The sequence below is a fragment of the Biomphalaria glabrata genome, chromosome 3 (genome assembly GCF_947242115.1).
Source record: "Biomphalaria glabrata chromosome 3, xgBioGlab47.1, whole genome shotgun sequence".
NCBI classification, from domain to species: domain Eukaryota; kingdom Metazoa; phylum Mollusca; class Gastropoda; family Planorbidae; genus Biomphalaria; species Biomphalaria glabrata.
The window spans coordinates 26,134,133-26,150,383 of record NC_074713.1 but is presented as its reverse complement, the minus strand read 5'-3'; the positions used below and the strand labels follow the sequence as shown (position 1 = coordinate 26,150,383).

The 16,251-nt window shown below is 40.2% G+C and overlaps 2 protein-coding genes across 3 annotated transcripts in view; both read left to right on the top strand.

Moving 5' to 3' along the window:
• Positions 1-16,251, top strand: part of LOC106072160 (protein phosphatase 1 regulatory subunit 37-like) — a 45,389-nt gene that overhangs the window by 19,902 nt on the left and 9,236 nt on the right. For both annotated transcript variants that reach the window (XM_056024244.1, XM_056024243.1), the window contains exons 7-11: positions 10,006-10,151; positions 10,252-10,377; positions 12,724-12,865; positions 13,085-13,251; positions 13,953-15,936. In XM_056024244.1, the coding sequence (XP_055880219.1) occupies positions 10,006-10,151; positions 10,252-10,377; positions 12,724-12,865; positions 13,085-13,251; positions 13,953-15,936 (2,565 nt within the window). The remainder of the gene's footprint in view (positions 1-10,005; positions 10,152-10,251; positions 10,378-12,723; positions 12,866-13,084; positions 13,252-13,952; positions 15,937-16,251) is intronic.
• LOC129925206 (uncharacterized) lies at positions 6-6,749 on the top strand. The gene is made up of 2 exons (XM_056024251.1): positions 6-650; positions 941-6,749. The coding sequence occupies exon 2, from the start codon at positions 1,142-1,144 to the stop codon at positions 2,525-2,527; it is 1,386 nt and encodes a 461-aa protein (XP_055880226.1). The 5' UTR covers positions 6-650; positions 941-1,141; the 3' UTR covers positions 2,528-6,749.

The window sequence follows — 16,251 nt, the reverse complement described above, 5'->3', positions numbered from 1 at the left end:
TGAGAATTACAAAATGTCTATGATTTAGTAATAATATTTTGTTTTATTATTGTTGTACTTATATAATACATTTTTGTGTGTTGTATATTTTATTATATTATGGCCTCCTTCAGTGACATTGAGACATGCCTACAGTCCCACATTATGCGGAACCATCACGCAAAATCATCAAAAAAGCTCACGCATTCACGATTTTTTGTTCCGCCAAGTCTGAATTCCGACACAAAAACAAATCTCAGTTTTTTCATTATTTATTAATAGTGCGAAATGATAATACTGAATGCAAAATAAAATATTTATAGGTCTGTGTTTATTGTTTACATTTCATCTCCTCCCGGACCCAGTGTGTCCTAAAATTTAATAAAATTTACGAAGAAATGGTTGAGCTAGTTCTAGACATAGATCTACTAATTACTAGATCAATTCTAACACTTAACTCAAATGGTTTGTAATCTAAGAAAAGGATTTTAAAAAAAAATATGTTATTAAATATCTAGATCTAGATCTAAATGTAATTAATTAATTTAGACTTAGACCTAACCGTTTGGGACCCCTCAGGCTCAACTCAAGAAAACATTAAGAAACTGGACCGTCCCGAGACATGACGTTAAACTGCGCTCCTCTTTCCTTAGCACTTTTGGAGCTCAAAAGTGCCCTACTTCTTTTCTATCATTGTGTCTGCCTCCTCTTTTCCTCTGTCTGCCTTCATTGATCATCACTCTGTCTCCTTATCTCTAAATATCTCACTACGTCCTAGACCAGTCCGTTTGCCGTGGACTGCGACGGGTAAGGGGGGATAAAGAGATCCTGGTGTTTGAGTGGTGGCTATCTGAGGATAAACCACCACAACACAATACTTTGGCTCCAAGTTCCCCTAGACCTGAGGCCCAGATGGCCCGCTCTGGGTCAATCGGCTGGTCATGCTGAGCTACCAGCATAGGTCTTCGACCTATGCTAGAGGGCGGTGGCTGGAGGGTCAATCAGGGAGCTGCTGTATCGGACACATGTCCGATGCAGCAGCTGACTGAGTATAGCACCTGTGTAGCCCTGGCGGGCTCATTCTGGACTTCCGAATGGCCTGTCCCCTTGTTGGACTCGATGGCGGGTGGGGAGCACAGGTGCCGAATTAACAAGAATATACATGGACAAAAAAAACCCCAACAAACTACTTGCCCCAGATTTAAGTCTGGGCAAGAGACGCCTTATTGAGGCAAAAAAGGAGGAGGCCACAAAAAGCTGTACTACCAGGCCATCATTTTTGGTGGTCAGGTGCACAGAGGAGGGGAAAAGTCTGACAAAGCTAAGCCCTTTCCTTATCTATAAGGGACTCAAGTCAGTAGTGGGAGAGCCCAAGAGTGTGTCTAAGCTACACAAATCAATGGAACTTCTTGTAGAAGTAGATGGCAAGACACACTCTGATGGGCTTCTAAGATGCAGGAGACTCTGTGATCTCCAAGTGGAAGTCATGCCACACAAGAGTCTGAACACCAGCAGAGGTGTAATCAGCTCTAGGGACCTACTGGAATGTTCTGAGAAGGAAATAGTGGAGGGCATTGAAGGAGTCATCCATGCCCGGCGCATTACCAGGCGCAGGGATGGTGAGGAGGTCAAAACCGCCACTATTATCCTCACATTCGGAACTAGGACACCGCCAGAGTATGTGAAGGCAGGATACCTACGAGTTCCAGTGAGGCCCTACATACCTAACCCCATGAGGTGCTTCAAGTGCCAGGGTTATGGACACGACGCGGCAGTCTGCAAGAGGAACACTGTGTGTGCCAGATGTGCTGGAGAGGGTCATGAGGACAAGGGCTGCACAGCCCAGTTCAAGTGCCCAAACTGTCAAGCTGGCCACTCAGCCTACTCCAAGGACTGCCCTGTGTGGAAACAGGAGGTTGCCGTGCAGGAGTACAAGGCAAGAAATGGATGTACCTTCAGCCAGGCAAAATCGTCTATACTGGCCCTACCCAAGGGCCAATTCGGCTTGACAAAGACCTACGCCCAGGCTGTTGCTAAGATAGGAAGATCCATAGCCACACAGACGGACACATTAACCCCACCACCCCCTCCTCCTCCCCCAACTCAGAAGAAAACACCGCCAAAGAACACACCTCTGAAGAAACAAGAAAGCCCTGTTGTCATGCTAAAGAACAGGTTCTCTGTGCTCGCTGATGAGAGCATGGAGACTGAGCAGCATGTAAAAATCAATACTCCGGGAGAACCCGGAGACATCATGTCTGACACAGGTTCTCCTCAGAGAACCCAGCCAGACACCCCAACCTCTACCGAATTAGAGGTTGACCAACTCCCTAAGGGGAGAAATCAAAGCGGAGAGGATGCCCGAGGCGAGAGAGGAGGAAATGACCTCCGCTCTAACCAGAGGGATCTCCCCTCTCCAGAGAGAAAGACTTCCCCCAAAAGGGGGTTGTCCTCCTCTCCATCCAAACCCAAGAATAAAAATACCAAGGTCACTGGAATAAAGGGAAACCCCTCCGGGGGCCTCCCAAGGCCAAATAGCTCCAAGTAGGTCATCTAGAATAAGCCATGGATTCCAGAATTGTACAGTGGAATTGTAGAGGCCTCAAGGCCAATTACAAGGAAATGCAGCTACTGATGGACTCTGAGACTCCTGTAGCTGTCTGCGTACAGGAAACATTTCTGAAAGATTGCATCAGCTTCCGAAGCTACCATGCTTATAGCAAGAATGTTGAGGATGCAGAGAGAGCATCAGGTGGAGTCTGTATCCTTGTGAAGGATAGCATCCCCCATGAGAGGGTAGAACTACAGACCACACTACAGGCCGTAGCAGCTAGGATAACCCTTCACAAGGTTATCATTTGCTGCAGCCTGTATCTACCACCAGGCGCTCCATTAAACCAAACAGACATGGAGGACCTATTGAAACAACTCCCCCGGCCTTATTTAATCCTTGGGGATTTCAATGCCCATAACACCATGTGGGGATCCAACAATACCGACACAAGAGGTCGTATGCTGGAGGATATCTTCCTCCAACATGATTTATGCATACTTAATGATGCATCACCGACCTACTTGCACCCAGGAACTTGATCACTCACATGCATTGACCTCACCGTATGTGTCCCCGGACTTCTGGACAATTTTAAATGGTCAGTTAGCAATGATCTACGGGGAAGTGATCACTTCCCAATCATCATTACTAACAATCTCCCTTCATTGGGACGACCTCAGCGGTGGAAACTGAATAAGGCAGATTGGGAACAATTCCAAAAAAGATGCTCAGAGGATATCACAGAAAATATCCTCCATGAACAGAACCCAGCTGATACCTTTGCTAGCAAGCTACTAAGTATAGCCAGGAAAGTTGTACCCCTAACCTCTGCAAATCCAAAACGGCCTAGCAAACCATGGTTTGATACAGCTTGCAAAAGTGCTATTGGCGATAGGAAAAAACGACTGGCTGCATTTATAAAGAATCCTTCCCAGGAAAACCTAAAGCTATTCAGGATAGCTAGAGCAAAGGCTAGACAAACCATACGGTCAGCCAAAAGGAATTCCTGGAGAAATTTTGTCGGCAGACTGGATGCCAAAACTTCTGCTAGAGCGGTTTGGAAGGCAGTAAGGCGAATCAAAGGGAAAGAATCAAATGCAATAGGGCATTTGAAAAACCAAGGACAAACTGTCACGTCCCCCAGAGAAATAGCTGACTGCCTTGCATCCTCAATAGCAGAAAAATCATCCACTGCACACTACACGCCAGAGTTCCAAAAAGTCAAAACCAGGGAGGAAAGACACCCCATTGATTTCAGGTCAGAGAACAATGAAGATTACAACAAACCGTTCTCGCTTGAGGAACTGAGGGAATCGCTGGACAAGTCACATGACACAGCGCCTGGAGAAGACGAAATCCATTACCAGTTCCTCAAGCACCTTCCCAAACCCTCATTGGCAGTCCTGCTAGGGGTCTATAACTGTGTGTGGCAAACAGGCGCTTTCCCAAACAGCTGGAGGAAAGCCACAGTTATACCGATACCTAAACCGGGAAGAGACGGCTCTGACCCAGCTAACTATCGACCAATAGCACTAACAAGCTGCATCTGCAAAACCATGGAAAGAATGATTAACAGTAGGCTGGTTTGGTACCTGGAAAGGAATAAAGTGATCTCAAACTACCAGTGCGGATTCCGGCAGGGGCGGACAACAACTGACCACCTGGTAAGGCTGGAAGCTTATATTAGAAATGCATTACTCAGAAGAGAACATCTAGTAGCTGTATTCTTCGATATAGAAAAGTCCTATGACACAACCTGGAACCATGGCATTCTACGTGACCTGGCGCTTATGGGGCTTAAGGGACACCTCCCCCGTTTTGTGGAGGAATTCCTGAAAGATCGAAAATTTCAGGTTCGAGTGGGCAACTCCGTTTCTGACACTCATGACCAGGAAATGGGTGTACCCCAGGGCAGCATTCTGTCAGTCACCCTGTTCAACATTAAAATAAATAGCATCATAAATGCGCTGTCCCCTGGCATAGAGTGCTCTTTGTATGTTGATGACTTTGTTATTCTTACTTATGGGAAAAACATGAACACCTTAGAAAGAAAATTACAGTTATGTTTAAACAAAATTCAGGGTTGGGCAAACTATAATGGTTTCAAATTCTCAGACTCCAAAACAGTTAGTATGCATTTTTGTAATCTAAGGGGACTCCACCCAGACCCTGAACTATTTATACACAAAAAGAAGATCCCTGTCGTGAAAACTTCAAAATTTTTAGGCCTCACCTTAGATTCCAAATTTAATTTTCTCCCCCACATTAAGGAACTTAAGAAGAAATGCCAAAAGTCATTAAACATACTAAGAATACTCAGCCATACGGACTGGGGAGCTGACAGAGATACCTTGCTGCTGCTTTATCAGAGTCTAATTCGATCCAAGCTAGACTACGGATCCATAATATATGGAGCAGCAAGGAAGTCGTACCTAAAAATACTGGAACCAATACAAAATGCTACCCTGCGTCTCTGTCTCGGCGCGTTTCGTACATCACCTATCCCAAGTCTCCATGTGGAGGCTGGAGAACTCCCCATGGATATAAGAATGAAAAAGCTTGCAATGCAGTATATAGTCAAGCTAAAATCCAACCCCACGAACCCTGCTTTTGACTCCATATTTAACCCCACAGAGGTAGAATTATACAATCGAAGGCCTAACGTCATACAGCCGTTGGGCCTTCGAATGAGAGAACCCATCCAAAATTTAACCCCACCCATTGACCAAATCTCTAAAATAGAAACCCCTCAGAACCCTCCTTGGCTAATGAATAAACCCAAATTAAATTTATCCCTCCTTAATTCCAAAAAGGAAATACAGACCCAAGCATACTACAAGTCCACTTTAGGGAACTGCAGGAGAGCTACGGAGATTGTGGCACCATCTACACAGACGGATCCAAAATGGAGGGAAAGGTCGCGTGTGCCTGCTCCTTTCGGAACAAAACAATCTCCCGTAGACTCCCCGATGGCTGCTCCATCTTTACGGCCGAATTGCACGCAATATTGCTTGCACTTATGGCCGTAAAAGCATCAGAAAGGAGGAAATTTATAATCTGCTCCGACTCCAAATCTGCATTGCAAGCTTTGGGGCGGATGAAGACTGACATCCCATTGGTACATAAGAGCCTGAAGCTGTTGGACCAAATAACAGCCGACCGTAGGGATGTCACCTTCATCTGGGTCCCCTCCCATGTTGGCATTGAGGGAAACGAAGCCGCAGACAGAGAAGCAAAGAGAGCCCTAAATCATGCGGTGTCAGGAACCCAAATTCCCTACTCGGACCTGAGACAAAGTATTGCCTCTGCCACCTATCGAGAGTGGCAGAACCGATGGGAGGCTGAGACTCACAGTAAACTCAGGCAGATTGTGGCGGATGTCAGGTGGCGGCCCACATCTAAGGGTCTGACAAGGCGTGGTAGCACGACCATGTCCAGACTTAGGATTGGCCACACCTACATCACGCACTCTTTTGTACTGAAGAGAGAGGAGCCCCCACTTTGTGAGTACTGTGACTCTCGCCTCACTGTGGAACATATCCTCGTTGATTGCCCCAGATACCAGGATGTCAGGGCGAAATATTTTAGAACCACTAATTTAAATACACTAATTGATAATGTCGACCCTGGGAAGGTACTGGGCTTTATCCGGGAAGTGGGGCTATCTACGAAGATCTGATTTATGAATTTGTGAACATGCACTATTTACATTAGATTTTTACCAAATATTTAAATTTTTACTACCTTTACTATTTTAACTGTGAATAGACCTTGATTTTAATGATATGACTGTATAGAATCTGGCCCTTGTTTAGAGAGAGAGGGATCCTTAAGGGACTGCAGGCACGACATGGCCTAAATTGTGCCGATGTGCCTCAAATAAAAAATCAAATCAAATCATTAAGAAACTGGAACAGACACAAAATAGAGCAGTGAGATTCATAACAAACCAATATTCACATTTGACTAGAGTAACACCTTTAGTAAAATCACTAAATTTAGAAAGCCTTCAGGACAGAAGACTCAAAAGTAAAGTAGCAATTATACATAAAACAATGAACCATAATCTTCAAATACAAAAACAAAATCTAATAAAATACTCTGAAAGACACAAAGATAAAGGCACATTCCTCATCCCATATGCTAGGACAAATTTGTACAAATACTCCTTCTTCCCTAGTGCTATTAGAGCATGGGATGGGTTGCCTGAGCTAGCCAGGAAAACCAGTGACTTGGCAGAATTTAGGTCAATGGTTAATATGCAGGACTAAATGCATGACGCGTAGGACGTAATCATCATTTTTGAAGTAGCGTCTGAATTATATAAGATAAGACACAGTAAGGCTAAGGCCTAAATATTAAATAAGGCTATAGTGTATAGATCTACTTATTACATAGTCTAATAGAAATTAGTTTCTAGATCTAGATCTAGAGATCTAGAATCTATTCTAGAAATAGGACTAGCACTAGATAACTAGATGATACTAAATCTAGATCTATCTAGAAATAGACTTAGAAGGAGTAAAGATCTCTAGATTCTAGATTTCTATGTTTCAATATGTAGGCCTAATAAATTTAGTTCTTAATAAGTCTATAGATCTAGACATAAATATTTAGATCTATAATAATAATATAATTATTATAATCTGTGTTCTTAGACTTAGAGGACTTATTAGATGTAGATCTAGACTAGTACTAGTAGACTCTTAAATTATTTTAGATCTAGAACTAGAGACCAGAGACAGTATCTAGAGTGACTAGAGTAGAGCCCTAGAAAAGGATAGATAACCAAGTAGATCTAGAATAATTTATATCTAGTATATAGATTTAGATCTAGTAGTATCAAATAAAAATAGATAGTAACATTTGAGTCTAAGTCATTAGAATACATTTTGGATAGAATTCATCATATAGGAGTTAGAACTATTGATTTCAAATAAAGGACATAATTATGAATTAAAGGTTTTCTTACTTTTAATTATACTATTTACATGATCTAATTTATAAGAAGCAAACTAGTATTGTTATGTCGACCCTGGGAAGGTACTGGGCTTTATTCGGGAAGTGGGGCTATCTACGAAGATGTGATTTCTGAATTTGTGAACATGCACTATTTACATTAGATTTTTACCAAATATTTAAATTTTTACTACCTTTACTATTTTAACTGTGAATAGACCTTAATTTTAATTATATTACTGTATAGAATCTGGCCCTTGTTGTTTAGAGAGAGAGTAGTCCTTAAGGGACTGCAGGCACGACATGGCCTAAATTGTGCCGATGTGCCTCAAATCAACAAATCAACTAGTATTGTTATTAAAGAAATATCATTGAAGTTTTATGTATTGCGTACAGTATGGCTGACAAACGTAAACACGTGTATGTTCCACATTGAGGCCCAAAATTCCACATTTTCAACCTTGAGTGTTCCACTTTCTGGGTCTTGGGGGTAGGCATGTCTGCTATGGATGGATGAATGCCTGGCCTTTAGCTACAGGCGTAATGATGTCACCCACACAGCCATTCCCCCCCTCCATGCAGTTGATGTATCTAAAGGCACAGCAAACACAGATTACAGTTTGAAATCAGCAGTGTCACATGCTCTGCCAGCTTGTAGCACTGGGTGCTGCAAACTGCCTAGGGTCACTGGCTCCTGATTTTTCCAGGGTTGACTCCCAAAGCCTTTCACATGTTTGGATATAGCTGCAATGCAGCAGAGGTTTGAATTCAGAGTTTTGTCTTCTCCTAGGTGGGTAGGCAGCCAAGGCTAATTAGCCTCTCCTGCCCAAAGCTTACTGGTTTAGATGCCAGTTACTTGCCTTTGCTCCTTCTCCTGTAAGTGAAAACAGTTCTGCCGAACCCAATGTATAGACACATGCCATTGGAAGCATTTTGTAGGTAGTGGAGTGCTTATTTCCATTGCCAGAACCATGTTAATATATATATATAAATGTATATGTTGTGTATGTTTGCGTGTGTGAGCATGTCTTTGTGTGTGTATTTGTATTTTTTTATTTTGTATATATTATTATATATATATCAGACCTGCCTACCAAAAAAAGTCCAAATGCGTAACGCTGATGGTAAAAATGCATATTTTAGCACCTGAATGCGTAACGCGATCCATTATTTAGTCATATATATATATATATATATTGTGATGTTGCTTGTTCAGGCTGTCTTGAGGTCAACTATGGATGACTGTTGAATTTCAACCAATTACTCTGCAAGCGTTTGGGTGTAATTGTTCGGGTGTATTCCGTGTAGTTGATCAACAATCCAGACAAAACAAACACATCGGTTTTAACTAGTGAAGAGATGTAGTCAACGCTGATGAACAACTTCACATATATTAATTCTAATAAAAGGCCACAGTAAAAGTCTCTGTCACTAAACACGTCGTTACCCTAGAGGATTATATTGCTAACTGATTTTCCGGTCTCTAACCCAACATATCCCAAACGTCACTAGTCCCGTTCAATATGCGTCTTCTATGGTGCGTCGCTAAATAACTAAACTATAAATAAGGTGTCTAACAATATATATATATAATATTAGATCTAGATGTCATGATTAGATCTACAATCTAAATCTAGATCAATACGACAATAGAGATGATATCTAGACTACAATAAATGTAATCTACTCTAGATCTGAGCTTAAGAGTATTACCGATGCCTTGGATCCGCTACAAACGTAGATCTAGGTCTACTCTTCATCCTTGATCTATTCTATACTAAGACTAAGAATCTAGTCTAGATCTAGACTAGATGGTAGTAGATGTTATGTCAATCTAAATCATACTACAGCTAAATTGGATCTAGATTGTAGAGTAATGTAAGAGAATCATGACATAACGTAATGACTAGCTAGACTCTAGCTACATCTAGATAAAATTGCTAGATCTATTCCTGTATAACAAGTTATCTAGATTCTAGATCTAGAATCCAGATCTAGACTAGATATCTACAATGTCACTCAATGTGTTTTGAATCGATAGCACTTCGATATTTATTGCTATACAATGAATACGGGAATCAGGGATTCAACATAATTAATTTCTACTAATGAACTTACACAAAAAAAAGTCACGTTGGTGTATCAGCTAACTGACGGTACCAACCTGCCACTCCCTCACTCTCGCATTCTTCATTTCTAGAGTAAATTTAATTGCTTTTAAGAACCAATCAACATATAGATCTGGACACAATGTGTTCCCCCACCTTTTCTGTCCCCCCCCTCCCCGCCAACAGGACGGCTTAGCCTTAGCGTGACTTCCGTGACCGCTCGTAAGCTAGTCAAGAGAGGGGAAAAAAAGGATACGAAATGCGTAACGCGACGGGTTAAATGCGTATTTGCGTACTGACGGTCATTTTTGGGAGATTTTGCGTAACGAATACGCATTTTGCGTAACGGTAGGCAGGTCTGATATATATATATTATTACTTTTTTTTTTCTGCTGCTTCTTGTAGTTGCTGCATTAAAGGCAAATGAAACACTGCAAGAGTTATTTTTAGCAGATAACAAGTTGATGCCAACAGATGGGGTTCAATTAGGGAATTTACTGCGTTACAACCATAAACTGAGTCTGTTGGATTTACGCAACAATCATCTACAGGTGAGCATTTTTTGTAGCAAAATATTTGAGTTATTTGTATAATACATGCCCCCCTCTCTCATGCTTTATCTTGGTGTATTTTTGGTGTATATGTCCTTAGGATGTGGGGACCAGTCACCTATGTGATGGTTTGCTGGAACAGAATCTTGGTAAAGGTCTTCACACTCTTGTTTTGTGGAACAATCAAATTAATTACCAAGCCATGTCTGCACTTGGAAGAGCATTGGTATGTTGTTACCTTTTTACAGAAACTTTGGTATACATTATTCTTAACCCATTCTTAAAGTTTTGTTTTTAAGCGGTCCCTGAAAGGGAAAAAGACGCTATTAGTTTTGTGTGAAATGTCTGTTCGTCCGTCCCGTTTAGATCTTGTAAACTAGAAAAGATAGGGAAAATCCGACATCATAATATTTTAGACCATTCAAAGTCTGATGCAGTGGCAGTAGATTTACATTATAAGACATCAGGTAGGCCAGGTTCACATCTAACTCTCCTAAGCATTGTTGGCAAAGTCTTTGGTTGAGTGATAGATATTCCCCATGCTACAAAAACTTGCTGATCCAGTCTATCCAGAATCACAGTGCGGCTTTCGCTCAGGGAGATCCACAATTGACATGATTTTCTCCATCTGTCAACTTCAGGAAAAGTGCAGAGAGGAAAGAATGCCTTTGTACATTGCATTCATCGACCTGACAAAGGCCTTTGATCTAGTCAACAGAGAAGGCCTCTTTAAAATCTTACAGTTAATAGGCTGTCCACCCAAGCTACTAAACATTATTGTCTCTTTCCACCAAAATATGATGGGTACAGTGCAGTTCAGCGGCGCCTGCTCCGAAAGTTTCAATATAAACAGCGGAGTCAAACAAGGATGTGTCCTGGCCCCAACCCTCTTTGGAATACTCTTCTCAATGCTAATCCACCACGCGTTTGACAAATCCACCGAAGGCATCTATCTTCATTCCAGATTTGACGGCAAACTTCTAAATGTTGCTAGATTGAGGGCCAAAACTAAAACCAGAACAACCCTCATAAGAGATATGCTCTTCGCAGACGACGCAGCGGTGGTGGCACACTCACAAGAGGAACTTCAGTTACTAATGTCCCGCTTCTCTCAGGCCTGTAAGGAGTATGGCTTAACTATTAGCACAAAGAAAACAAATGTTATGGGACCACCTGCTACAGCACCACCCTTGATCCTCATAGAAGATAACAAGCTGGATGCCTTAAATGAATTCTGCTATCTGGGATCTATAATTCAAGATGACCTGTCTCTAGAAGAGGAGATAAAAAAAACGCATAGGGAAGGCTGCCTCAACCTTCGCTAGACTCAGGTCAAGAGTTTGGGAAAACCAGAAGCTCACTACAGTGACCAAAATGGAAGTCTACAAGGCATGCGTTATGAGTACACTACTGTATGGTAGTGAATCATGGACCACCTACGCAAAGCAAGAGAGAAAACTTAACTCATTCCATTTGCAATGTCTCCTTAGGATCTTGAAAATCACTTGGAAAGAAAAAGTGTGCAATACTGAGATCCTCGCATGAACAGGTATTCCCAGCATCTTTACATCCCTCAGACAACGCCACTTGCGCTGGCTTGGACATGTTCGCCGGATGGAGGACAAACGCATCCTGAAAGTCATCCTCTACGGACAACTTGCCTCTGGCTCAAGAAAAACTGGTCGCCCCCACCTCCGTTACATAGATGTAATAAAACGGGACCTCAAATCAGTGAACATCAATACTGACCATTGGGAAGACATAGTTCTAGACTGCACCAGATGGAGAGAGACAGTGACCAAGAAAGCTATGGATAGCGAAAGAACATGGGCCTCAGCCCTGGAAGAAAAACGGACAATGAGAAAAATGGCTAGCTCCTCTACCACTGAAGCAAAAGCCACCTTAACCTGCAATATTTGTGGACGGGAGTGTCTCTCCAAAATAGGGCTCCACAGCCACTAGAGGAAGTGTGCGAGATGAACCATAGTCGTTCTACGACTGAAGGAGGCCAATGAGATGAGGCCAGGTTCACATCTAACTTCACATTCACTTTCACCTATTGTCTGCTAGACCGCTGGGGCACCACACAAGATCTGTCAACTTACTTTCTCCATTCTTCTCTGTCATTTGTCTTTGATAGAATTTCATTTTGACTTTCTTTCTGAAAATATTAAAACCTGCCCGGGTGGACCACTTCGGGGGCCGATTTTGAGTTTATGTTTCCACACAAACTGTCTTTGTAACCTTGTTTTACTTGATTTTATGCAACATTTCTTTTTCACTGAATTTATTATTTAATATCTATCTATTTATCTATATCTATCTATATTTAAACATGGTGAAAAAATATTTCCGTTCATTATTTCATATATGTAAAAAAAACAATTAGCTTCTTAATCAAGCCTGACAGCTTTTTATAGTTAAAAAGAAAACAAACCAAAAATTCATTATACTATTCTGGAGATGAGCTTGAAAAGCTTTATGAGATGATGTCTTTAACTTTCTGTAAATATCATTTCTAAGCACTGGGAAGATTAACACATTTAGATTTATCTTGTTTTGTTTTTTTCAGGCCAGTAGTGAATGTTTGGAAACCTTAAATATTGGACACAATGCCATTACAAATGAAGGTGTTCACTTATTAAAAGATGGCCTTCTGAAAACAAATTCTTTGTTGCGGCTAGGTCTTCAAGGAACAAAAATATCTGATGAGGGTAACTAGTCAAACTATTGTATTTTTGTTGTTATAATTTATTTTTTGATGTTGTTTTTTCTTTTACATTGTTTCTTGCTTTTTTTTTTTTTCAATTTATTTTGTGTAACTATTTTTTTCTATTCTTTTGTTTGTGTTCTGTTAGTGGTTTAAATTTTTTTTTAAAGTTGTCATAGATGCTATTTTTTTTCTGTAATCATGTTTTTCTAATCTTGGATAGGAGCTGTTGCTTTGGCAGAGTACATAGCAGATAGTAACATACTGTTACGTATTGATCTACGAGAAAATGATATTAAGACTGGTGGACTTATGGCATTGTCACATGCTATGCGTGTGAACACTTCAGTCACTAGAATTGATTTGGACAAAGAGCCTAAAAAAGAATCTGTAAGTCTTATGTTGAGAACCATCTTAAATGCATCAGTCTAAAATAGATTTTATAGACTTAATAAAAATGAATTTCATGCTCCATGCTTTATGGTCCAATCTCTCCTGTGGACCTTGATAGGTAGCCAAGCAGTTTATGTGAACATGATTTGCCATGTTCTTTAATATCTTTTGCATTCTCTATTCGGGCTCCCATTATTTTTCATTTCTGTAGACATCTTTTGTTATAATTTTTAGAATTATTGGGAAATGCATGGCATTTTAATTTAATATTGGATTAGGAAAATATAAAAAAACTCACTAACTATGGACAAGCCATCCAGACAGATCTAGACTACAATTAGGAAATATTATATGATCCAAAATGTTTTTGTTTTTATGTTATTGATCCACTTGATTACACAATTAATAACACATTTTAAAAATACATGAAATGAAAATTTAAAGCTTGTTTACAGTGTGACTACCTTGAAAAAAATCATGCATAAAAAAAGTGAAAATTTAATCTTTTAACCATCACATCACATTGAAAAAAATCTGGGTTTTTTTAAAGTCAAAAAAGCTTTTAGTTTTAAACTTTTAGCAAGTTTATTTAAAACATTTAGAAAAGAAAGTTTTTATTTTTTTATTTAGTTGTATGAAATCTCTGAATAAGAAACATCAATAAAAGTTTTAAAATTTTAAATTTAAAACCTTTCCAGGGTATAAAAGATTATGCAGACCAACAAAGTCGACTTCTCAGAGATATATTAACTTTCCAACAAAGAAATATTCAATCTACAATAGAGAAGGAAGAACAAGAAAGAAAGAAACTGGAAGAAAAGGCAGAAGCTGCCAAGAATGTGGTCCTCCTTGAAAATGTCCAGGAGATTGTGGACAATGCTATCAATGAATCTTTCACTGTCATTGAGGAAGAAGCCCAAGATGCAAGTGAAGAGAAGTTTAAGAAAGACATAGAAAATTTTAAACTGAAAGATGAAGCAGTTCATAATTTTTCAGAACCTTTAGTGGAGGCAGTGGAAGTTATTGAAGAGACAGCAGCTAAAATCTCTACTGTTGAAAAACCTCACCACAGACCAAGTCAGTTGTTTCCATACAAACACCTGCATCCTCAGGAGACACTGGATTCTCCAATTCCAACAACTAATGAGAACCCATTGATTGCTGTCATGACAACCCCTCCAGTGGTGCCACAAACCTCTCCGCAACTTTACAGGGCAGAGAATAATCTTTTATCCTCCATTGTGAGTGCTTCTCCCCCAGAGATGATTCTAAGCCCGCAATACTTTCCAAAGCAGATAGCTCGTAAAATATTTTCAGTGAGCCGTGTGGATGAAGACCCCTCATGGTCAAAACTATCAACTTCCCCCACTCCTTCTCCGATGGCTGGCTTCGATCCACTTAACATTTCTCCTGTTCCACTGGTGTCTACATTGTCATTGTCAAGTGCTCGATCCTTTGAGTCAACCACATCTCATTCACCTGTGATTGTACCACAAATGACTCAGGGAGCACCCCAGCATTCCACTAACATTAGTCAACCGCAGCTGTCTAGTCCACATAGCTCTGAACTCCAGAGCTTTTCTGAGCAGCTGCTGGTTGCATCAGATATGGCTCATTCTGGTTGTGGTAGCCCACACCTGTTACCTTGTGATACTAATGATGATGAGACAAATGTACCTTGGTCTCATACCTACATTAACGACTGTGATAAACCTGAACTTAACTCAGCAGAAGTCACCACTGATAATATTTCTTTGACAACAGATAACAAGATTGAATCAAAGGCAGAAAGGGTTGTGAAAGATGGTAGTAGCTTGCATGTCTCACTGCATGTTAACAATGGCTCTGAGAGTGCACTTGTTGAATCTTTATACAATTCAAATGATTCCTCTGATAAAACCCCTGACTACATGCAGAAGGATTTTTCTAATGTTTTACTTAAAGATATTCCAGAAAATGACTCTAATCCAGAAAGTGTTTCCCTTGTAAGTAGTTTAATTGATAACCTATCAGAATTCAAAACAGAATCTTCTGTGCAGCAAAATGTCTTAGACAGACTAGATCCTGTTACCTCAGCCATCACTCAGCAGGCAGCTCATCTTCATAAGGGTGCAGGGGATGTTGTTCAGTTGAAAGATGGCCAAGAAAGTATATCTCCACAGACTATTGTTCCCCTATCCACTAATACAGGTGGTGAAAATAGTCAGTCACCAGCACATCTTACTACACCCAGTGACTTGACCCTCATTCAAAATGATTCTGAAAATGTGAACTCTTCTAATTCCATCCAACCCTTACATATTTCTGGCCCCTTATTACAGCTATCAAATGGAGAGTCCAGTTGTTTGAGTGAACTGGCCAGCAGCCAGCTTCAAGATGAAGAGATTTCATTGTTAGAAACATTTCCTGCCATGCAACTATCACCAGAAGCTGTACAGGAGAACATTATCTGTGATAGCCTTGACAATGATATAGAGACAGTTGACTATAGTAGTATAGATGAGGAACCTTGGCTAGCTGTGGGTGTTGAAACTGAAAGTGATTTGGATAGATCCTCCAACTCTGCAAAGCAACCTGATTTCTTTACCACACTCTCTTCTAATGGATTTACACAGGAACTGGCCAGTGCTCTCAACAATTTGGATGGTTCTAATGGATACTATGAAGAAGAAAATAATTTTGGTAAGTGATATGTTAATTAGTAAAAGTGTTTGTAGATGTATTTTAATTATAGCATTTGTTCAGAATTGTTATTTAAGAAAGCACTTTATAATATGACTAAACAATATAAACATATGCATTAAACAACCCCTACGAAGAAATTTTCGTATTTAAAATATATATGTATTCATATTTGTATGTGTGTGAGTCGTTAATTTTCCTTTTTATTACTAGTTAATCTTGTCATTTTGAATATTGTTGTTTTTAAACAACTCTGAACATTCTTTTGAAGCCTTATTAAAGTTAAATTAGTTTCAAAAAATGTTTCTCACATTT